At 38.5% G+C, this 23,952-nt stretch overlaps 1 protein-coding gene across 3 annotated transcripts; it reads right to left on the bottom strand.

Moving 5' to 3' along the window:
* Nucleotides 1-343: 343 nt before the first annotated feature.
* Nucleotides 344-23,809, bottom strand: slc6a2 (solute carrier family 6 member 2). 3 transcript variants are annotated; one of them, XR_013299421.1, is made up of 16 exons: nt 23,508-23,648; nt 22,798-23,186; nt 19,091-19,222; nt 16,908-17,145; nt 14,391-14,529; nt 14,181-14,315; nt 13,583-13,686; nt 12,978-13,102; nt 12,259-12,371; nt 11,764-11,892; nt 11,124-11,223; nt 10,704-10,804; nt 8,904-9,071; nt 8,005-8,076; nt 6,015-6,126; nt 344-448 (listed from the first exon to the last, which is right to left on the bottom strand). XR_013299421.1 is itself a non-coding variant. In XM_077595026.1 (16 exons), exons 2-16 carry the CDS (start codon nt 23,093-23,095, stop codon nt 5,990-5,992), a joined length of 1,929 nt encoding a protein of 642 aa, XP_077451152.1. In that variant the 5' UTR covers nt 23,096-23,186; nt 23,508-23,809; the 3' UTR covers nt 5,360-5,989. The 3 variants fall into 3 exon arrangements, 2 of the variants coding, with proteins under 2 accessions (XP_077451152.1, XP_077451154.1); XM_077595026.1 differs by lacking the exon at nt 344-448 and adding an exon at nt 5,360-6,014 and having other exon boundaries at nt 6,077-6,126; nt 23,508-23,809; XM_077595028.1 differs by lacking the exons at nt 344-448; nt 6,015-6,126 and adding an exon at nt 7,311-7,914.
* Between the last annotated feature and the right edge of the window lie 143 nt (nt 23,810-23,952).

Below are 23,952 nucleotides of genomic sequence, written 5' to 3'. Positions count from 1 at the left end.
CAGTTAGCTCCTCTTCCCATTAATGGCAACTACATTCCACTACTCTGCGCTCACTTCCTCCTGACACAGTATGCTTGAGCTGCCCGCCCACAGGCCAGCCCCCCTCCTGATCTGTTTTTTTGTGTGAGAGAAGAGGGTGAGGCCATGTTGAGGTCTTGGAAAGACACTTACCAAAAGCTGTCCCCCATCCCCCACACTTCTACATCTACGAAAAGGGAGTCTCCAGAGTGGGTTGGTTTGTACGAAGTCATCCTCCTCTTGCAAAGTTTAGGGTGACCTCCGCTTAGTTTGTGTGCACATCCTGATTTCAGCCAACAGAGTCAACGTTGTGTGCTCAAGGTCCAGACAGCCCATGCTCTGTGGACCCTTTGACTTCCACGTGGCAGTCTGGAAAATCGGTGATCACTAGGAATCATTGAAGATGTTTGAACACATCGCGAGAACAATCCTAAAGTTAGAAAAGCAACAGAACAAGATTTGGAACATTAGTGATGAAGTCCCTCATGGAGTTTTTAGACGGTACTTTATGAACTACCATATTTTTTGGATGATAAGTCGCACTCGCTAAAGAAAGCCCAATGTAAGGGAAAACAAGTTTTTTTTTAATATATATCAGAAACCAAGAACAAACATACATTAAAGTATAATAGCAAAAAAGGGAACAACAGACAAAACAGGCAATGTAACGTCTTGACAGTTTTTGGATGACTATGCCTAAAAAACAACATCACAAGCTGTTGGCTGTCAGAGTGAAAAACTGAAATAGTATATTAGTCACAGGCGCAGGCAAACGACGAAAAATAGTGCATCTTATAGTCCGTAAAATGCTTTTTTGGGGGGATGGATGTAACATATATCGCTGTCAACACCAATTTTCAGAAGAAAAAGTGTATGCAATTGTGGTTTACGGTTTACAGTAGGCATTGGCACACATTCAATAGATAACAGATTCATATCAACATTTGCAAAAGGGTTGAAGTGTGTCACTTAAGCCATGTAGTGCGAAGCCACTTTGCTTTACTAAGAGAGTCTCTTCACTTATCGTGTAATTGACAGATTGGAAGATATGGGAAACCTTTTTGTTTAACACATTGCCACAAAGTATCCCTTATTCAGAAAAGTCTGAATCTGGCTTGACAAATGTCAGACAGCAGTATTTGTGTCAACACAGCAGTAAAGGAGGACTTGATTGTGCAATGTAAACAATTTCACACTTGACCCTCCATTCCACCAGTCACTATTTATATGTAGGCAATAATATTTCATTGTGGATTCGTTTTTTTCTACCTCTATGTTTTAACAAACTTAAATTGTTTTGGAAATTTAAGTGAGGATTTTGCTTGGAACACCAATAGGCATTCTTCTTATTCAATATTTGTTCCTCTGCACCGCGACCCTTGTGAGGATAAGCGGCGTGGAAAATGAATAAATGAATAGTTAATCTGCTCAAATTGTCAGATATTTCTCATGAGGCTTTAAAAATGTGTCTTTATACAGACTAATATATTTTTAATAGTGTCATATTTGCAGAGCTGCTTTTATTTGGACTTCAGACTTGTAACAAAAGTTGCCAACCTCTAGATGTCGCCATTGAATCGCTGCATGTATCTGATGCCAGATTTTCATCTTGATTTTGAACACTAGAGAGCAGCATACTGCCCTATAAGATTGCAGCCACATTTATATAAGGTTCATCTAAAATTTAATGAGCTCGTGTAAGAGTTAACATATAAGGATTAAATGTTTATTTTATTTTCCATTCACGGAGAAATATGATGTATTAATGAATTCATCAAGCATGTTTTTTTCTAATATTTCAACCACAACCAAAAATAATGAACTTAATGCCTCAAAATCAAAATTCATATTTGCTATGACACTCATTATTGGTGTGTCCAGACAAAAACAATCATATTATGGTGTTATTCTCAACAACATCTATTTATCAATTTTGTAAAAGTTGTAATACAAAATAATAGTTTGCAGGCATTTACCAGATAATGCATCCTTTTCCCAGAATTGTCCGAATCTACTTTTTGAAATATCACGTGATAACGAGAAAACAAATGCTACATCATGGCTCAGTTTAATTGGCAGTGAAGGCTAAGCTTGTCTTGCCAGTGACATTGATTTGGATTTTCTAATACAGTGCCCGAGGGGGCTTAAGTCAATCCAATTAACTTTGGCCGCAATCATTAGCTTGACAGGGCCCCTGCAGGACTGTTTGCAATGGTCACACAATGGCTTCTTATTGCGGATTTTAAGTGACACCCCAGAACAGACCATGTTTGTCAAATGCCCCTGGGAAAACACACATAATGGGGTGCAAAACTTCAGAGTTAGAGCTGCTACTATACATGATACCTGGTCATATCTCTGTCCATCAAACCCTCAAATTTCACTTTAATTCCAATTGTAAAAACGAGCATCCAGAAAGGTTTTTCTAAAATACCAATTATTGTTTGAATACAACAATCAGGCCAATATCCAATCAAATTTGACCGGACTTCTTACCAACTCTTATAAAACAATTGTTCTAGCATAGTACCAAAGAAATGCCTAAACAAATAAAATAAAAGAACATAATTCTATTATGATGAACAGAAATATGTCACTTCAATTATTAGCGGAACCAAAACAAAACTAGTATATTTTTTAAAAAAGCGACACCTAAGACTACACCCCTGAAAGAACAAATTAAATCCATGCATCTTTTTAAACATACACTAATGTAATTCTCAAGAAGAGAAGATGAAGACGAATTGCAGGGCTGTGGTACTAAACACCATTAGTAGTTTCATCTCAAAACCTGCCAAGCTCATCGATAAATTAGAGAAGACTTCCCAGATCGCCTTCGGCTAGCCTGTAAAAACCTTCTTTATTACCTCCATACTATATTTAATACCCTGTATGTTGCCATCAATCTCTATTCATTTTAAGGCTTCCAGACGGCAGACGCCCAAGCTGACTTAGATTTTATCTGACAACAATGTAACTTGAAAAAGTCAACCTGCAGCGATTCTGACAGAGCAGCTGTGACTTATCACACCAAACGGAGCAAAAGAAAACAGGTTGTTTTAGTGTACAAAGCCAGGTATACTTACACTGTACCAATTTCTACATGTGAAAAGCAGTTGTGTGTGATCTTCAACATTCAACTCAAAAGGTTTTGTTGAACTGGAGATATGAAACAACCTTGTTTTTTTTTAATTTTTTATTAAGAGTAATTAACTTTCCTTTTGACAATATGAATGTCAAGAACTTAGCATACACTTTTTTTATTTTTAACCTCACTTATTCCATTAAACTTCAAATGGAAGTTTTGTTTTTTTATGTCTTGATGCAGTATAGAGGAATGTTTTTTTTATTATCTATATTTGAAGGTCACTGAAAAATCCCAAGATTTTACAATCAAAGGCTTCAGGTCGGTGAAAAGTTGCCTATCGAAAATGTTTCCTTTGGAAACACTTTTGAAACAAACGAGAGTTGAAATATAGTTCATTCTTTCCCGTATGTCTTCCCTTAGGAATATAACTCCATTCCATATGTGCTATGTGTTAAATGATGATTACATATATTCTGTCCTCCCATAAAATTAATGGAGAACATGATGACATCTGCCCTATAGACCATGTGACAAAGTACAAACCAGTTCAAACACAAAGTCTATAGGAAATTATATGCATAATATTGTTTTCTGTAAGCCAAACAGTAATAATGGATGATGTGTGTTCAGAAATTGGATGAGGCGATGGTGGTTAGAACTGGGAAAATTCATTCATTCATTTTTACATACCGCTTATCCTCACAAGGGTCACGGGGGGTGCTGGAGCCTATCCTACTCATCTACAAACACTAGGAAAATGATACCCTGAATTGGTTGCGAGCCAATCGCAGGGCACAAGGAAAATTGGAAAAGTCCTTTTCATATCTGCAATTGAATATGATCAACGAATTAAGTCTTCAGTAATATCCCCTAACAAGAATTTAACTTAATTCCTTACTAAGTTAGTCTTAACTTAGTTCCTTGACATTAATACATCTCCATGTCTCATCCCTCCAGAATACAAAGTTTAGCTATTTCTTATCAAATGTAGAAAGTCAAAATAAAAAGTCCTCTAGATAATAAGAACTTGTAAACCCTAGTTGAGTTCAGTAACTCAGTAGAAATATTGGATTTTCAGTCCCTTGCCAGTAGGTCACGTGCTTCCTCAACTTTACACCATCAAACATTTTTTTCCGACAGTTACATTGTTTCAACTGTGCATGTTTCCTATTTTCTGCTTATTATTTCCTCAATCTCAGGTCAAAAGGGAGCCGCGATAAGCTTTCACCATATATGGGTGTATCTTATGTTATCATCAGAACAGCGTCTATTAAAGCCGTGAGCCAGGAAACAGCTCCTTTTTTCGCTTCTGTGGATGGAATTAAAGTGGTAAAAATAGTTACATTAAAAAGGGCTCTTTTTTAGTCCAGTATGATTCTAGACCTCCAACTTGTTGCCCTTGGCGGGAAAGCATGTTAAATAGGACTTTTTGTAAATTGGGAAGTGGGTGTGGAAATTTAAAATACTAAATTTTGCTAAAGTCTTATTTTTCTTCCTGCATTTTTTTCTATCTCAAATTACAATGCTGAATTAACCAGATGTAATAAATACATGGCAAATGGATTTCACAATATTAATAATGGACAAAATAAGACCCCATTTTTATCACCCAACATTTCTTTCACCCATAAGAATGATCCCCTAAAAAATATTTTTTCCTTCCAAATTTTAAATGTTTTAAATATTATTCTATTTTTTTTACCATGAATTTTTTGTGTAACCGTTACATTGAATTCTGGTACAGCAGCCCTTGTTCTTTCCCCCCATGAGGACACAAAGCCAGATCAATTAAAACAAGCATATGCAGGACCGGGCATTGTTACCCTTATCAGCGTAGGCAAAGGTCACACGGATGAGAGCCGTTAATGCATTGCAGCGAGCTTGAAAAAAGGGAGGCACAGCGTAGTCAGCCGTTATGAAAGGCCTAGTCAGCAACATAAAACAACACATCGAAGCCAAGTTCCTATTTCCGGGGCATCAGAGTTTTACAAAGTACAAAAACAACCCAAACAAGATCAGATTCCAAGTCGTTGAAGGAAAGTCAAAGACCCTTGAAATCTCTTTCTTTTTCCAAACCCTTAAACATAGGCTCTCTCTCCCAAATCAGAGAGCCAGGCAAAAGGCCAGCAAGCGAAGAGTTTATCTTTTTCGTGTGCGGTCTTTTGGTCGCCGGTCTTTTGGTCACCCCGACCAAAACAACAGGCGACCAAAAGACCGGCGACCAAAAGACCGACGATAAAACAAGGTAAAACAACATGGTCTACGCATCAATAAAAACCAACAATGGCCATGAGCAGTTTCACTGAGCGGACGTGTGAGTGTATAAGAGTTTGTATGTACATGCGTTGTCCCTTTAAGAAGCTACGTCCGTCAGGTTCTAAACAAGTTCTCCAACAAAAAACAATAACAGTCCGGGAAATTTTGAGCTTTTCTTTTACCTAATAATTACTAGGGCATTAAGTATGACTAAATAGTAATTCGCAGTTTGTATTTAGGGAATTTGAGCAACGATTTAAATGGTAATTATCACTTACCTTCCAGGCGACCAAAAGACCGGCGACCAATTGACCGTGTACCTATCTTTCTGTACGTTCTTTTTTTCACATGCTTGACCAAAAAAACGGAAAGGAGAACCCATGAGAAAAGCCACTAGACACTGAGACATGCAAGAAGGAAAAGGGCTGGTACGTACAACAGAAATAAATGTGGAAAAGAAATAAGTGAGTGTGAATATTTCAGAAGAGATTAGGAAACCGCTAAGCGTCAAAACGGTGCAGTTAAGTCCCACAAGACTGGCAAGTAGTGTGTAGGGAGTGTTTTTTAGACCAAGAGAAATGAAGGCGATACCAGAAACATAAACCTCATGCCAGGAAGTTATCCACCTCACCAAGAAATGAGGAGGAGATACCTGAAGACAGTCACCAAGCATTATCGCTGCCCGGTGGAGCCTGCTGAGGTACGACATCTCACCATAGGTTCCAGTTGTACTTTGGCCGAGATGAAGCAGCTGCAGAAATTGACTGATGACATACCAAGAAACACGTTAGTACAAATTATCATTTGCATATAAACCAAGTGACTACATCAATGAAACCAGAGGCAGTCAAGTGAGTGTAGAAGAAATACTTTAATATGATCAATCTTCTTAGATATTTGCCACTCATGTTCAACAGGACATTAAAGGATATTATTATTATTATCTTTATACACAGTGTTTTTTTGTAAACATTGTCCAGGAAAGCCAGGGTGTTCATCTTGCATTTTAACAAATTCGCCCAGGATTACACTGAAGAACAGTCAAGACTTTTAATCTTAGCTACACATTAAACACATTTGATATGACATTTAGGACATTTAAAATACTTTGTATTCACATTTTTTTATAAACCATTTGATAAATACAAGATTAGATATAACAAAAGAATATTTACTTTTACATCTTATATATATATTCCACATATATTTAGATTTTTTTTCCCAACTCTGTGGCTTCTTTCTGTAATGTTTACACGTCAAATTGAAAAGAAGGCAGAACTTTTATTATGGCACTTGTATGGCAAAAAAAAATGCTTGTTCCAGCATAACTTAAATTGCCAAATAGCATGTAAACATTTTTTTTTAATTTACATGCTATTCACAATTGTTACAACATACATATGCAATTTTAGGTAAGCTTGGGTCAGTCACATTTCTTTAAGAAAATGTACTTTTCAACAGTAAAACATAATTCTTTCAAAAGAATCTCTTAATATCATGAGAATAAGCATTTCTAGGTTTCCAAGAAAAAAGGCCATGGAAATATAAATAACTATAATTACAAATAACACTAATAATAAAATTACAGATATAAACTCTCTCTCCCCAAAAGCTTTTGAAATTTAAAAGAATATATTTCTGGAGTATTTTGAGTGTAAAGTCTTGGTCTTATTAATTCTATGGTCCCCAAACACACCTTAATTCAAAAGAATTTAAAAACCATTGAGATTTCACCTCACATTCAGCACTTATTTTCCTATTTTGAGTTCTTTATGAATATTTTGTTCTCCCTTGTGATTAAAATGATAATTCAACAAATAAGGCGATCTATTTGTCCAATATGACACACAAACTACAGTATTTTATTTATATATACACATTATATATATATATATATATATATATATATATATATATATATATATATATATATATATATATATATATATATATATATATATATATATATATATATATATATATATATGTATATATATAATGCATCTGTATATAAAGTGTACTGTATATCTCTATATATGCATACATACAGATATACATATGCACAATATTTAGATCCATATATACCGTGGCTTCCTGAGTCATTTTTACTTCTTTTTTTTACCGCTCTTTAATGCAGTAAAAACCAAAAAAACTGAGTGTCTCGCTAGATTAAGGCACGGATAAGCCAACAAAAGAGCTTATAATGTGGCTGCTTAAATAAACATTACAATAACATTCATAAGGCCCAAAAAGGTAAAAAAAAGTGTGTGTCATGCCAATTTTTGGTTATGATTCAGTGCCTTGCAGGAGATAACAGTCAACATTGCTATATTTGAGTCCATGAATACATTACTAAAAATAGTCATTGATCAGCATGTGTATGTAACAGTATAGTTGTGCAACGACTTAAAGGTTAATATAATATGAAGAAAATCTTGCTAAGTAACAAAAATGGTGCAACTGGGTAAAAAAAAGGCCCCGCTTGTCTTGGAATGGCAAGAATTGACGAAAGATTCTTGCGGTATTCATCAGATGGCCAACCAGTGACTGAGCTGACAGACGGAAAATAAAAGGGAAAAATGTGTGCCATGTTTGTGGGAATATTGGAGAATGTGGCCCGGATTTCTGCAAAAGCTACTTACTTTAAACTGCCGAATGTTTCCCTCCGCCACCAAGTGATGTTCATGTTCAGGAGTGATGCAATAGGCTATTCTCTGCAAAACAATTAAATTATATCATTGTCTAACACATTAAAATAGGTACATACATGACTAGGTGCCACAAGACACATACCGGTATATAAAACTTAATTTTAATTTAGCGACCACATAGCTAAAAGAAGAATGTTGAGCTATTGATACCAACACGTGATTTTTTTTTAAATCCTAAAACATTACTAACATTGCTTGCGTACTCTTCCCTTTATTCTTTCACTGTGTCCACCTCAAACCCTTTTGTTTCCAGCTGTTTAAGCAACACAATATAAACAATAAACAACCAAACTCTCCTTTAAAGACACACACAATTACTATGTGTCTGGGTAGGTATGACAAAAATGAACTAAAAAATCCCTCAGTCAAGTACAATTTTTGACAAAGAACTTAAAAAACTTCTAGCATTGTGAACAGTGGATGCGTATAAAACCTGATAGGTCAGGATGGTGAGAGCTTTGGCGAAAGAAATGAGAAGCAACTTCTAAGCACAGCGTGGTAACAGAAAGCGCATATGAGATACCGGGATGCAGGCGGAGTTGCGGCAATGTAACGCGGACATGGGAGGGATGAAAACAACTCTGCAGCACTTTGATGATTGCCATCGTAAATTCTTGTGAGCTTCATTCCTAAAGAGGAATGATTATTTTGGATGTGGCTTAAAAGCGGAACATCCCTATCGGCTTCAAAGTGTAGCCTTAACAGCAATTAAGCCGGCTTCTATTATGTAACTTATTTTGCAATGTGTTCCATCCAAATCGGCATCTGTAAAGAAAAGCTGGCCCCTCATATTTCTTACTATTCACCTTGTTGAAATGGGTTTTACTGACCTCTTTGAACGTTCCTGGCGTGCTGCAGAATTTGTACACGGCGTAGACGGGCACAAAAATCATGGAGGACATGGCAACGCCCCATCCCAACACGTTGGACCAATGGGGGAAGACATAGTCATCGTACTTGAGGCCCGACGAGGTCACCGTGCTGGCGATGACCACAAACTGTGAAGGAAAAGATAAGAAAAAGCCTCGAATGAACGCAAGTAGCATTTAGAATTTGTGACACAGATAAGAGTTTCAGTCGGATTTGGAATTCCAACAGGATTCCAAGAAATAATACTTTGCTAAGGTGATTTGATAGCATTCAATCCATAGATTGATCACCAGATGTGGACAATTCAATCAACGTTTACAATAAAAATATATTGGATTGCTAAATTTGTAAAAGAAGTTCAGTATGGTCCTTCTAGGAAATTTATAACTGTCACGTTTGTGTTTAATCCAATACACTATTAGCAAAACAAAATACTACCAACTATGAAGTAAAAAAAAGCTTTAACATGGACTTGAATTCAATTAATTCAGATTATCCTTCAGGATTTCTTTCTTCTCAGGGCTTGAACAATTCCATCCTCTTGCTGGTAAGTCTGTCTTCTGTCAATGTTTCCTAGTATTTGTGGCCTTTAGAGGACAATTGGAATAAATTAGTCATAAAAGCACTGGAGCTGCACTGTGTCTGCCTGAGGCTAGTTGGCTCAGTGGCAGAGGTGGGGGCTTACTTGTTGTTGTGTGTTTACCTGGGCATTGTCAAGGTGTTAAGTGCATTAAACATAAGACCGGTGTGTACATTAGGGTCGACTATGGTTTGCTCCCAATGAGATGTTATTCCTGGAAACCCCTTTGCTTCTTTTAAGAAATTGAGGGCAAGATAAAAAATCAACTTGACTCAACTTTGGATTCTGAGCATCATTAAAATGTTAAAATAAATACAGTGGTACCTCTACATATGAGCACCTCTACCTACGAGATGCTCGAGATACGAGGAACATTGAGTAAATAATTTGCTCTAGATACGAGAAAAATTTCGAGATGCGAGAAAGCCAGGTGGCCATGACATGAGAGGCTGTTTATCATTGTAGCGCACTGTCTTTTTTTGCCGCATCTCTTTCGTGTATAACAGATATCTACGAGCACTGAACGATTTCTTCACACGAGTTCCTCCTACACATGGACCAGAATACGCACAACGCGCATGCGTTGGCAAAAAGAGGGCTTTCTGGGTAATGAAGTATACTCGTGCATACAACACCGATAGCCAATGGCACTCTTTCTCAGAATAAAACGCCATTACCCACAATCAACACGTGGGTAGGCTGAGCTGTTGCATTATGTTGGCAAGTGGTCGTGCGTTATCCTATTGTGAGGACATTTGTATGCATCATTTTCGGGATATTTTGAAGGGAATACAAAAGCAAACAGCCCATCGATAGCGAACGTGAGGGTGGAGGCGTGGGAAACAGCTAACCGGCCAGGAGAAGAAAGGTAAAACAAAGATAAAATTAGAATTCAGTGCTGTGTAAAGTTACATTAAACGTATGTTTGAGTGTGTCTGTATATATTAATCCAAGTTAATTTAAATTTGTTTGTTCGGTTATGAGTGCGTTGCTGTGGATTATTGTGTCAACATGTGTGTTTCAAAGTGTTTTATTATAGTTATATGATTCTGCACTTATGGTATGACAAATGTAAATACAGCCAAATATGGGAGAGCAGTATACGTGTTTCTGACGTGGCTGCTCGTAATATGAAGGTATGTGTGAGACCAGCTGTATCCATTGTAAATATTTTTCTCACCAAAAGAAAAGCAGGGCTGACAAATTTCCAGCACAGTCTCCAGTAAAGTCCTGGCTTGAAGCCCATCATTTTTTCAATATCTTCACTGAAGCGATCCACACCTGAAAGATGATGATAAATTCTTCAAGCCAACTCTATTTGCTCTCAACACACAAACCCATTAGCACCCAAAGATGTGATATAAGCTGACATGATACACATGATTTTTAATGTATCCATCCTCCCAATGGAATCAACTCAGCTCATTTACAGGTACGCATCTTTTACACAGCAATTTAGTGTCGCCCTGTATTAAAAGGACAAAATGCTTTGTTGTTGTTTCCACAGACGCTCACATTTGGGTTTTCCGCCATTCCATTTCAATTACCCCGACAGGTGAGCAGTGAGCTTGTTCCTAAGGGACATGTGATAATTCCATACCGTAAAACCATGACACGCCGATGGCCTCAATCAGTACGGCAAACAGAATGGATGTCCCGGCAGCATACTTGTCCAAAAGTGTCAACACATAGATTCCGCCCTAAAGAGGAAAGCAAATTTCAGGTTTTTCTGATCTGGGTTTGGAAGATTGTTCAAAATATTGTTGCAATAAAGATAAACACTCAGTGGTCTCTTTAAAATGCAGTTATTGACAAGCGGACAAATATGTCCTCAATGGGCAATGTCAGCGGTCACCTTTCACTTTTGGACAATTGGTTCAGATGACAGTTGTTTTCAGATTTTTTTTTTGCATTTTTTTTCCTCCACCCAATTGTCTACATCTCTTATGAAAATAATCATGATGAAGAAGGGTAAGGTGTTTTAACTAAGGTTTGTAGATGGCTTGGAATTCAAATTAGGGAACCAAATTATGGTTTCAGACAAAAGTGACAGGTTCAAACTGAGTTTCTGAAATTTGACTTTCCCTGTGGGTGGAACGATCTTGTTTTTTCAACATTTGTTTATGCGTGCTTTAAAATAAATCAGGATTAAGTTGAGTTGATTAGATGACAAACAGTCAGAAGCAACAAGGAAGCTTGTTCTGTATTGGTGTTGAAGCACAGAGGATGGGTGAACTCACATTAGTCACGCAGAGCAGTGCAAACAAGAAGGTGCCAAAGACTGTGGCAAAGGTGAACAGCTTCCTGTTCCTCTTGAGGATCTTGAAGTCATCAGCCAGTCCTGTGATGACAGCCTCCATGCCACCCATCTGATAGACAAAATGGACAGAATGCCACTGCATTGCTTTGACCCAAACTTAATCATTATACAGTGACTCTGCCAGTCCCAGTTTCAGGCCAGAGACACAAAACAGATACTTTATATCAGTTTGCTGAATGTCAGTATATAATAAACAAAAACAGAAAAGAAAAGAAAATGCAGTTCAGTATGTTTGAAGTATTAGATTTCCTATTGTGAAAGCAAATTGTCTGTTGGTGTTGTAAATTCTATGCTCAACAGATGGATTTTTAAAAGGGGGTTATATTTATGTACATAATTCACATTTACTAGTGACATACCCCACCCATTTCCACATAAGTAATCAGTGACTATTGACTTGAGAGTTGGAACTTACTGAACTGTCGATGCCGAGAGTCAGCAACATGATAAAAAACACAATAGCCCAAAACGTTGAGCCCGGAAGGGTAGAAATGGCTTCCGGGTAGATGATGAACACCAATCCTGCCCCTGTATGTGTAGAAACACGTAAAGATACAAACAATTAAGGAATTCATTTTCTAAACTGGGAGCAATAACATGTATATTTTTTTTAAAAGTGCATACCTAGATATGATGACAGACAATTATCTTACACCTCACTATTTAAACTTTGTCTTAACATCAACATACAAATGTTTCTTAAGTATGCTGAGGATAAGCAATTTATAACGCCATGCAACCTTTTAACTCACGCTGACATGAAGAGGTAGCTAATGAATAGAGGCCATTACTGAGATTATAAAGTCATAGTCCAATGACTCAGTCAAAACCTGAGCTGCCCAGTTCAGAGGTACTTCATTTTTTTTTCATAACCTCTTTATACATTCAAGACAGTAATCGGCTCATTACTATTTCACAGTGAGAGATTAAGTTTGAATAGGATCTAAGATTAGAGCACAGTCCAAATGACTTTCTTGACCCTAAGCAGGTAGAAGTATGATAGACATTGTAGTACTTAGAGCAGCCAACCAAGTGAACTGACGGGTACTTTTTCCATTGACAGAGACTGGGGAATTTGGTCATCTGATGGTTTAGTTTAGTGAACCATGCGATCATGCGGAAATTTTGACTCACCCTCGGTCGCCACGTCTTCTATTTTCACCCCGTGTTTATACGCCATGTAGCCCAACACAGCAAAAATGGCAAATCCTGAGAAAAAACTAGTGACGCAGTTCACAGTGCTGGTCAAAAGAGCATCCCTGGAAAGATGAAAAGATATAAAAGAGAATTTTTTATTAGTTTGATCTTTCCTCAAGATGACTTTTCTACTTTAATCGATGTGCAGATTGGCATCAAAGGGGTTGGTTTATTTGGTGATTGCTAATACTTAATTGGCTGATGGTTAAAGTGGACATTTTATGGAAAATTCATATTTAATCCCTCATGTGCAAAAGTGGGCTCATCTTGACATGGCTGGATGCCCTTCCTGGATAACCAGGCATTCACACACATAATCGGAGTCTTGTGGAATTTCAAGGCTTTAGTGATCCCAAAAAAGAGGGAACACAAGACGACCACACTGAAGAAGATGAGAAGAGAGTTGAAAAGACATTCAGTCCCACAACTTTGAGTGTGAAGCAACCAAACGAACCACAAGGTCATTCTGCTGGGCCTTTATATTCACAGTTTTAAATCTAAGCCAAACCTGTTAGATGTGTGTTTTTGTGCAGGACACTTACCTGTAACAGTTATTGTCAAACTTGTTGTAGCTAGCAAAAGCAATAAGCACCCCAAATCCTGCTCCGAGGGAGTAAAATATCTGGGTGGCAGCATCAATCCACACCTATTGTCAAAAACAACACCCAGTGAAAAAACTAATAATGGGGAAACAATTTTACATAAAAGTACATCCAATGATTCTACGGTTCAGTGAACGTCTAACATTTAAAGGATTAGCTTTTTCTTTGACTTCCTTTGTGTGATTTCTGACAAAACAATAGAAACTGTGGCAAAAATGAGGATAAAACAATGAATCCTGAAATGGATATTGCTGAAACTTTGTACTAGTGGGTGAAAACATTACAAGAAACTATTCGGTGGCTGCTTCGGATACCATGCCAAAGCATTAGGGTTTACCAACATGGTACTACCAAGGACCACATGAGCAACCATTGGGCTGCACTGAAGTTTAAAAACCTTGGCAGCAAAACGGGACAGTGACTGGTTTTGGTGACCATGATGAAACAAAAATAGAGTTGCCAGAAAAACCGTAGAACACATTTCTCCAAAGTGTTATTATTGAATAGTTGCGTTGAGCTGCCGTGACTTTTTGCTGACCTCTAGATTGTTGAGCCTCTTAAAGTCGATATGCAGATAGGCGCGGATGCCGTCCATGGACCCCGGCAAGGTGATTCCTCGAATGAGTAACACAAACAGGACCACGTAGGGCATGGTGGCAGTGATGTAAACCACCTAAGAGACAAAGCAGACAGATTTATCACGGAAGTGTACAGTATTCAATGAGACTTAGGTTGGTTGGGGTTGTACCTTCCCTGAGGACTTGACGCCTTTCCATAAACTGAAGTAGAGAATGAAGACCACCACCACCAGGCACAGTGACAAGTCCCAACGTGGAACCCCCAGGTCACCGATGCCTCTGCTCTCATAGAGGTGTAGCACACCCCGTCTGGATGGACAAAAAATGACACATACACACTTGAATAACGGTGACAAGGAAGTAGACTGTTGCCTAAAATGATCTAGCAATATTTCACCTTCAAGAAGATGAAGTGATGAATTTGAGTCTGAAGTGGCAATAAATGAGTTAATCTGGCTGGTGTTGAAAATTAAATCAGTAATGTTCTTTATTTTGAGATGTTATTGAAAACTAGAGCGTCAACCTCCCAGTTCAGGGCTCAAGGGTTGGGCTAGTTGAACACTAAATTTCCCCTAGGTACGAGTGTGATTATGAATGATTGTACGTCTCCTTGGGCCCTGTGATTGGCTGGCCACTGATTCAGGGGGTCTTCCCGCCTGGTACCCGTAGTTAGAATTCCAACAAATGCAACTCTGAATCCTTGAAAACTATCTCTCCAGGAGGAAGCTATCAAATTTACCCCTGGCTCTAAGTCCAATTGGCAGATCATCTTTTATTTATTTTGAGATGTCAACACAAAGTTGAGCAATATGAAATAGCACATTTGGAAAGCCATTCAGATGACAAATTGTCCACTTGATTCAAGATGCTATCTTGTTCAATGTTTAAAAAGTATGCAAGTACACTGTATCTCCACATAACACAACATAAACAGGTTCGATAAGACATTTGGGCTTAGAAGCACATTAGGAGATACTTCGATGAGCTCCTAAAGTGCTGCTTGAAAAACATTAAGTTGAATTTAATCATGAGCTTATTTAAGAGCAGTGTGGCATTTAAAGCCTTATTAAATTCAATCCTCTCCAAGGGTCTGTTGGGATATTAAAGTGAACAGATTCCTGTGGATATTCTTTGTCTGCTTTGGTAGACTGTTTGTAGCCATTTTAGGATTCTCAGGAAGATGTAAAGCATCAAGGACCGACTGCCTCGGACTTCAATATGCGTGTGCTTGTTTCCTATCCTCAGAAATTCAATTGAGTCAGCATGTGATGTAATACAGATAAATGGCCAAACACAACATCCAAGTACAAACAAGACAAGGAAAGCAGAACAGAACAACATCCAGGCGGACAAGTCAAAGGGATCTGTGAAACTCTTTTATGTGGCCTTATCTGTGGGCTGATAGTACATTCAAAGGTTTTTTTCAGGGGTCTTTTGGGAGCCACTAGAGGACCCAGATTCATTTGTAATGATGAATGTACAGCCTTCACTCTGACATGGACGCTGTGTGTCGGTGTTACAACGCCCTAAAGCCTTCTTGTCCGACTGATACTGTTGATAACGTGCAGTTTGTAAACGCTTGCTGGCCACATCAATCCAAGTTCCTTTGGTCCAGTTACTCTAAGCACATTTTCTCTTATCATCACATTGCGAGATGGTTCTGCTGCTGTGCTTGCTTCTCAGTGATGCCATTGCTAGGGTTTATGCAGTGTTTACACAGCGGCTAAACAAGAATAGCGCCTTCAAACAAAACGAGGAAGGGAGCTTAAGGAAAACAAAATAAGGTATTCTATCAAAATCACTGGTAAAATGTTATCTGCCTCGTGTTTTGTTAATGGTTCCCTGAAGAAGAAGAAAAACTCTCAAAGAAACTTATCTTTGGTAATCAGGTCTGACTCATTTGTCTGCTTTTAGTTAAAGTACATTAACAGATAACTATAACATGCTACTCCTTCTTATAAATATTTTTTAAATGTTTTTTTTAGAATATCGAGATAAAAAAAAGCACCGTGATGCAAGCATGCCTGAATGAGACAAGAGTTGTAAGGATTTGAAATTTGGCACCTCTGAACTTGACTATTTTGGTTTCTTCTCATAATGTTAACAATGGCATTGTGAAAAAGCAAAAGGAGGAAAGGAGGTAAATAAATCTGTCATAATTGTGAAAAAGGAAAAAAATATTTTTTAAACATTTGTTTTCACGGCTTGTTAATGCATCACATCCTTAGTTTATTTTCCTAAAGTAGGCTAAGCTCAATAGCAATCATTTCCACAAAGTGGAATTATATTTTATTCAAGTAACAGGAACTGTAAAACTACTTACTTGCAAATATTTGATCTGTAAAAAGACTTGATAGTTTTACAAACTACTATTAAGAATGAGGTAGAGCAGTTGCCACTGCAAATTAAACCCACAAAAAAATCGTCATTTAAAACCCACTAAAAACATTTCACCCACAACTGATTAACATTGAATAATAACATTAGCATATAATCTGCCTTTCAATCACATTCTGTCCTAAATTTAGCATGTTCCAAGAATTACAGCAGAAATGAAGGACATTTTATTGACAACTCATTCAAATAGAGATTTAAATCAATGCAAATTTAATTACTGCAAAAAGTGGTATTAGGAGTCATTAAAAGAACTGATTAAAAAAAAGTACAAGATAAATAAAATAACTTACTCGTAGTATTCCGCTGCTGGGGTAAGCTTGTACTTGGCATACGAGGTACCATTACCCAGGACCGAGCCGTTGATTGCTTTTGGGTCGGTGCAGTTGGGGCTATTCCAAGAGTTGTCGCATTTTAGCCACGGTAGCTCGCGGGTCATCGAGGAGAACAAGTAGTGAAGTGACCAAGCGATGATGACATTGTAGTAGAAACCCACGTAAAGCGCAATGACAATCACTGTGTAGCCCACACCTGTGGAGCAAGGAAATGGCTCAGCCTTTGCAATACGTGGAATTCATGCAAAAATGATGTGCCGTCAGGCCTTGAAGATGACACACTTAAATTAATACAAAGTCAATCATATTGATCTTATAATAGACAGTACTTTTTTCTCAGTAAGACATGACTCTCAGAGCGTTCATGTTTTTTAAGTCGTTAACAGTGGTTTCTATTGTGTCTTGTCTATTCTGCTCTTTAAGATAAGTGAAAGATGATACTTAAAATTAAGCATCAATTTATTTGATTCATACAATCACACAACAATTCACAATAATCTGTTTTCACTCTCGGTTTGGTTATATTCGGAGACTATGACATGCATGGTTGTCGAAGTTCGTGGGAGATTGGGTGGTGGCCAGAGGAAGGTCATATATTGAAACTGAATTCAGGGGCTTTAAAGCACGCTCTTCACGCAATCGTGAATGAAACACAAAGTCACCCTCACGAGGTGTGTCCCGTATCTGTTCCCCTGCATCTCATATACTTAAGTGCACAACCAGCAATTGACCTTGCGTGGAACCCTCTATGTTCCTGCTTATTCTGTGAAAATAACGAGATTCTGATCTGACTTTTAGCAGTCATAGGAAACAAGTCTGCTTCAGCTGAAAAACATATCGATGTGCATTGATTTCCTTACTTTAATGGACTTAAAGTCCTGCAACTATTATTCAGTGAATTGTTTAGATTTGTATTTAGTGGAATGAAAGGGTTTGGACACCTCTCACAATTTCCATTATTTTTCTTGCAAGTCATTGCAATGAGGTTTCCCCCTTACAGGATGACCAGGCACAAACTGATGTAAAGTGGACAACATCAACAATTTAAGGTGGTGGAGTGTCCAGTGGTACCTCTCCATACAAGCAGCTCTACCTACGAGATGCTCGAGATACGAGGAAAATTTCGAGCAAATAATTCGCTCTAGATACGAGAAAAAAATTGAGATGCGAGAAAGCCAGGTGGCCATGACATGAGAGGCTGTTTATCATTGTAGTGCACTGTCTTTTTTTGCCGCATCTCTTTCGTGTATAACAGATATCTACGAGCACTGAATGATTTCTTCAAACGAGTTTCTCCTACACATGGACCAGAAAACGCACAACGCACATGAGCGGGCAAAAAGAGGGCTTTCTGGGTAATGAAGTATACTCGTGCACACAACACCGATAGCCAATGGCACCCTTTCTCAGAATAAAACTTCATTACCCACAATCAATACGTGGGTAGGCTGTTATTCCTTCCTTAGCCTGTTAGCTCCCGCGATCGCTCATTCAAGACTACTTCTCGTTGGCAAGTGGTCGTGCGCTATCCTATTGTGAGGACATTTGTGTGCATCATTTACAGAATATTTTGAAGGGAATACAACAGCAAATAGCCCAACGATAGCGAACATGAGGGTGGAGGAGTGGCAAACAGCTAAACTGCAGAAGGAAAAAAAAATTAAAACAACATTAGAATTCAGTTTTGTGTAAAGTTACATTAAACATATGTTTGAGTGTGTCTGTATATATTAATCCAAGTTAATTTAAATTTGTTTGTTCGGTTACGAGTGCGTTGCCGTGGATAAAGTCCCCCGAATCTCCCCACCCCCCGCCTCCATGTCCGTCTCTGTATCCTCCGCGAAATGCGTATAATTTTAGTAATATTAAACCACTAGTTATGTGTTACTTTGTTAATAGATGGCGAATTAGAAGAAATAAAACATTTTTTCCAATCCAATATCCTGTTTTTGGTATTTTTTCAGAGGGTTGGAACAAATTAATTTGTTTTTAGTTCATTTCAATGGGAAACGTTTGCTCGAGTTACGAGAAGCTCGACATACGAGCTCAGTCCCGGAACGAATTAAGATCTTATGTAGAGGTACCACTGTATATTGGTTCTCTTTCAATCATACATTTTTGTCATTCAAATTCCTGTTCACCTTTAAAGATGGGACAGATCTTCCACATGGTGGCTGCCCCTTCTCTGGTGTACTGGCCCAGGGCCAGTTCCATGTAGAACAATGGCATCCCCGCGATGACCAAGAAAAGAATGTAGGGGATCAAAAAGGCTCCTGAAAAAGAGAGAAGACAAACAGTAATTGAGTTAGAAAAAAAACATAATCAAGTGAGCACAGCGCCCTGTTGATGTGACATAACGATGAGAAAATGTCACAGTGATTTGTTGTACAAGATAATTAAGGAAATAACGGAACAAGACCATTCATGATAATTACATGCTACAGGTTGAATAAACCTCAGGCGTTGTGTGTTGAAGAGGTGGCCATGGTGACATTCTAGGAACGCCAGCGTGCACGTGCGCAAGCAGGAAAAGCTGGCGGCTTTGTTCACTCGGTACAACGAGGAAATGACCTTAAGTAATTGGATTTTCTATCATGTCGCATGCGACACATTATGTACAGTAATGAATAGGTTTCTGCCACAGGCTAATGATTGACAGGCCAGAGGCGGAGCTGGGACCTTCGGGCTACGCACATAAGGACAGAAGTTCAAATGCAGACACCCACCCACCCACAAGTCCCAACCCTTTCCAATGCCTGAACTTTATGTTAGGATGCAGTGGAAAGACAAACCATAACCGGATAGAAATTATGAACTTTTAATGGGTCATCCAACAGCCTTACAGCTCATTTTTAAAACCTCACTGCCAACCTGTAAATAATCACTAGCTGTGTGTATATCTAGCCATCTTTATTGCTATTGTCCATCTACGCATTAATCTTTCAATGTCCCTACCAATTGCCCATATATTTTATTTACCTACAGTATACTGTATATGTCCATCCACTTGACATTTGACCAATAAGTAGACTTGCAAAACCAGCCTTAAATCCTTCCAGTTGTAGTGAAGACAATTTTTCATCCATATGAGGGCTGAAATGAGGATGCCTAGCAGTCAGTCACTTGCAACTTTATTGTAATAATTAATTAACAGATAAGTTTCCCAAGACAACCTCTATCAATCATTTCACTCAGCAGTCAGTCACTTCCTCTGTTGGCTCACATGTCCAAAGACAAATCGCACACACCCTGCCACGTAATGTCAGGTTATAAATATATATAAATTTACCACACATTTAGTTGTTGTTCCACTTCTTTTGGACACTAACTGTGAGGTCCAACTCCTCCAAGAGTCATGAACGGATTATCTTGAAACCTGGCAGCTACATAGTTTGAATGAGTACCTATTGATCTTCTAAGGGACGTATCAAAGTGGCGGCCAGGGGGCCAGATCTGTCCCGCCGCATCATTTTGTGTGGCCCGGGAAAGTAAATCATGAGTGCCAACTTTCTGTTTTAGGATCAAATTAAAATGAAGAGTATGGATGTATATTAAATTTCCAGTTTTTCCCCACTCCAGCCACTTTTAGAAGAGGCTCTAAGCCAGTGGTTCTTAACCTGGGTTTGATCAAACCCTGGGGGTTCGGTGAGTCGGTCTCAGGGGTTCGGTGGAGCCTCTGCCGCGGAGGTCAAGACACATCGATCCATCATGTCTTTACACGATAACATGCCCCGCATGACCATCACTGGCTGCAGATGATCAGGTGAAATTGCTTGGCCAATCAGTGCAGCGAGGAATTTATATATCTTGAATTTGAAAAAAAAAAACATATTTTATTTTACATTAAAGTAGGGTTCGGCGAATGCGCATATGAAACTGATGGGGTTCGGTAGCTCCAACCAGGTTAAGAACCACTGCTCTAAGCCCACTCATTTGGACCTCCTACTTGTGGGCATCATGTTAATGACATCTAACCTGTCTGCCTGTCTGCCTTCCTATTCAGGCCATCCATACATCTATTATTGTATCTGCACATCTGAACAACATCGTTCAGAACACACATACATTGGGGGTCTATTCTCTGGACATTGTGTCTCTATATTGTGTCTGTCCATCCATTCATCTACATTAAACCCTCGTTTATATCTATGTTTAAGACATTTTTTTAACATAAAGAGGCATTCGTCACACAATGACAGCATGGTCCATGGAGCCCTTGTTTGCGACCCGGATTATGTCTTGACAAAGTTGCGGGCATCCATTTTAATAATTTTAAAGGAATCATAAATCAAAAAGTGGCTGAAATCTTTTGCTTATTTTCTGCCAAAACATAAAATCCCAGGATCATTCACTGTCAAACCACAATATACAGAACCCCCTGTCAACTTTTATTTTATAGAGACAGATTTTGCTTTTAGCTCAAGGGGTTTTACAAGAAAACAGAAAAGCAGTAAATCCATCATTCTATCTCAGTGAATAGGGAGGAACAAGTCCTCCTTACTTTTTGAATCCAACAAAAACAGAGCTCTTCAAATGGTGGCATATGGTGGCGCTTGAGTAAAAGTATAAAGATGAAAAAGCCTGAATAAAACCTGCAGGTGGTTGTTTCTTTTCACTTTTTCTTAACTATAAACTGTTGAGTTAAACACCAGATTCATGTCCAATTCAAATCTCACGAGCCAAACTTTCCATGAACCACTGGACAACCCTGTATTGATGCCGTTACTGTTTTACACTTCATACTTTATTTTCCAGGGAAGGGGCATTCAGGACCTTTACACTTCATACTTTATTTTCCAGGAAAGGGGCATTCAGGACCTCCCTGTTAATACACAATGAACATTACTGCTCCTGTTTTACGCATGACATTGCAATTCATTGCAAAACTAGTAGGCTTAAACTTACTGTCTGGCAACCATAAACATACCTTTATTGTGTGTTTTGTTTTGTTGGTATGGATGTGGCTAATTCCACACAGAACAGGTGCCCTAGGCAAGCATGGATTTGCTATACTATTGTACGATTTAACTGTTTATTGTTATTTTAAAACAGTTATAAAATTTATTTCTCCTTTAACCCCTTTTGACCAAGACCAGTAGATCTAAATCGCCTTAGTATCACCATTCTTAAAAGCCTAAAATAAGTTTCTTTAGGGCAATACAAATAATTACAACTACCACTATTACGGTTTTCAGACAAGTATATGATTTCACTGGAAAGAATTTAGTAGAAGGAGCACTTAATAATTTGTCAACAGCAATGATTCCCAATTGAAAATTACCTATGTTAGCAAACAACAGTCTCCCTTTAGATGTCAGAAAGTACAAAACCCCCTAAGTATCCACCTGTTACCATTCATACAACAGAAAAAGTCATTGTTTCCTGCATGTACATGATGATGTTCAGCTAAAAAGATTTCACACCAAGTGAATTTGTGACTTAAGTGGGTCAAGATCATCATTATTAAATGATATTAATCTTTTGGTGGCATTTTTCTGCAGGAAGAGGAAGGGGAGAGCTTTAAAATTGTTCTTTTGTATAAATAAACACTACATTAACATGACTCTCATTATACGTATAAGATACATGGCAGTGCCATCCATAAACAGCATTGATATTTACCAACATTATCAGTCAGGCATATTAACGATGGCGTAAGTTCTCTTTTTCCATTAAAGCTAAAATACAAATATTATTATTTCTGAATTTTAATTTGATCGCATGTCTAGGGATGCTCAAATAGCATGTATGCACTCAAATCCCAGAGGAGCATCTTTACATTTTATATATATAGAAAGTCATAATCAAAGTAAATCTGGCAAAAGATGGAAGAGTGAATTATACTTACCCCCTCCGTTTTTGTAACACAGGTAGGGGAATCTCCATACATTGGCCAAGTCAACGGCAAAACCAATGACTGAGAGTAGAAAGTCAATTTTCTTGCCCCACACTTCCCGCTCCTCATCGGAGTTGGAGCCGGGCGGCCCCCCGTATTGGCCGGACGCGGGGACGATGGTCGAGCTGGTGTACTGGACGCCGTTCTGGTCCTTGACCAGCAAAAGCTCGACTTCCTTTTTGTCCACGTTGCATTCCTTGAGCGGGGCCACCGATGAGAGCTTGTGCTCGGGCGCAACTTGGATGTTCATCTTGGAGCTGGTCCACTCGGCTTGGTGTGCGGGCGTTGTGCGAGCGGGTGGGCGGCGAAAAAAGAGCCGGTGACTCCTTCGCGTACATGGGCTGCGGAGGGGAAAGAAGGTGGGGTGGGGGGGACATGGTTGTTAGATGGCTACCGGTGCGTGAAGTTTCTTTACCCCATTACGCACGGCGAGAAATACGCTATCGAGGTTTAGAAATTTATTTTAGGGCGATTTACAAACAATTGGGAAATATCAAAACACACACGAGGAAACAGACGCTCATTAAGTGCACCAGACAAGCGATCCAATTAAGAGAATCATCCAAAAGAAATGCCTCGTTAAGATAACAATAGAGCTTCACGTGTTGTTTGTTAACCGTCGTTTAAAAAAATAATAAGTTAAAGATAAAGCAAGCACGTACTTGGTAACTTTTAAGTATACGATTCCATGACCCAGTGCTGCTCTGCTTCTGGTGCGTCTGAAGGTTGATGCCCCATCCTGAACAAACTTTTAAGACTCGCCTCCATCCAACCAGAAACGTTCATTAAAAAAGGGTGTTTTTTTTCCAAACTGTCTTTCCCATCCACGTGATGTACAGTAATTGGTTACTTTGTCTCCATTGGATGGATTTTTGCTTGTAGATAGTCATTTGGTTGTGTTCCACCACAAGCTCAAGTTGTCATACATATTTGATGTGCATTCTGTCAACTGTACATTTATTCAGTAAATTAAAAGACCAACAGTTTTTCCACAAAACCCCAAATTCAGTACCCCTAAACATCATCAATTAAACCACCATTAAAAAGTTAAAAACAGACAAAATAAAACATCATTTAAAAGCCTAAAAATATTCATCCATGCACTGT

This window comes from Stigmatopora argus, chromosome 2 (assembly GCF_051989625.1).
Source record: "Stigmatopora argus isolate UIUO_Sarg chromosome 2, RoL_Sarg_1.0, whole genome shotgun sequence".
NCBI lineage: Eukaryota > Metazoa > Chordata > Actinopteri > Syngnathiformes > Syngnathidae > Stigmatopora > Stigmatopora argus.
Note: the sequence above shows the minus strand (reverse complement) of the source record. Positions and strands in the feature narration are given on the sequence as shown.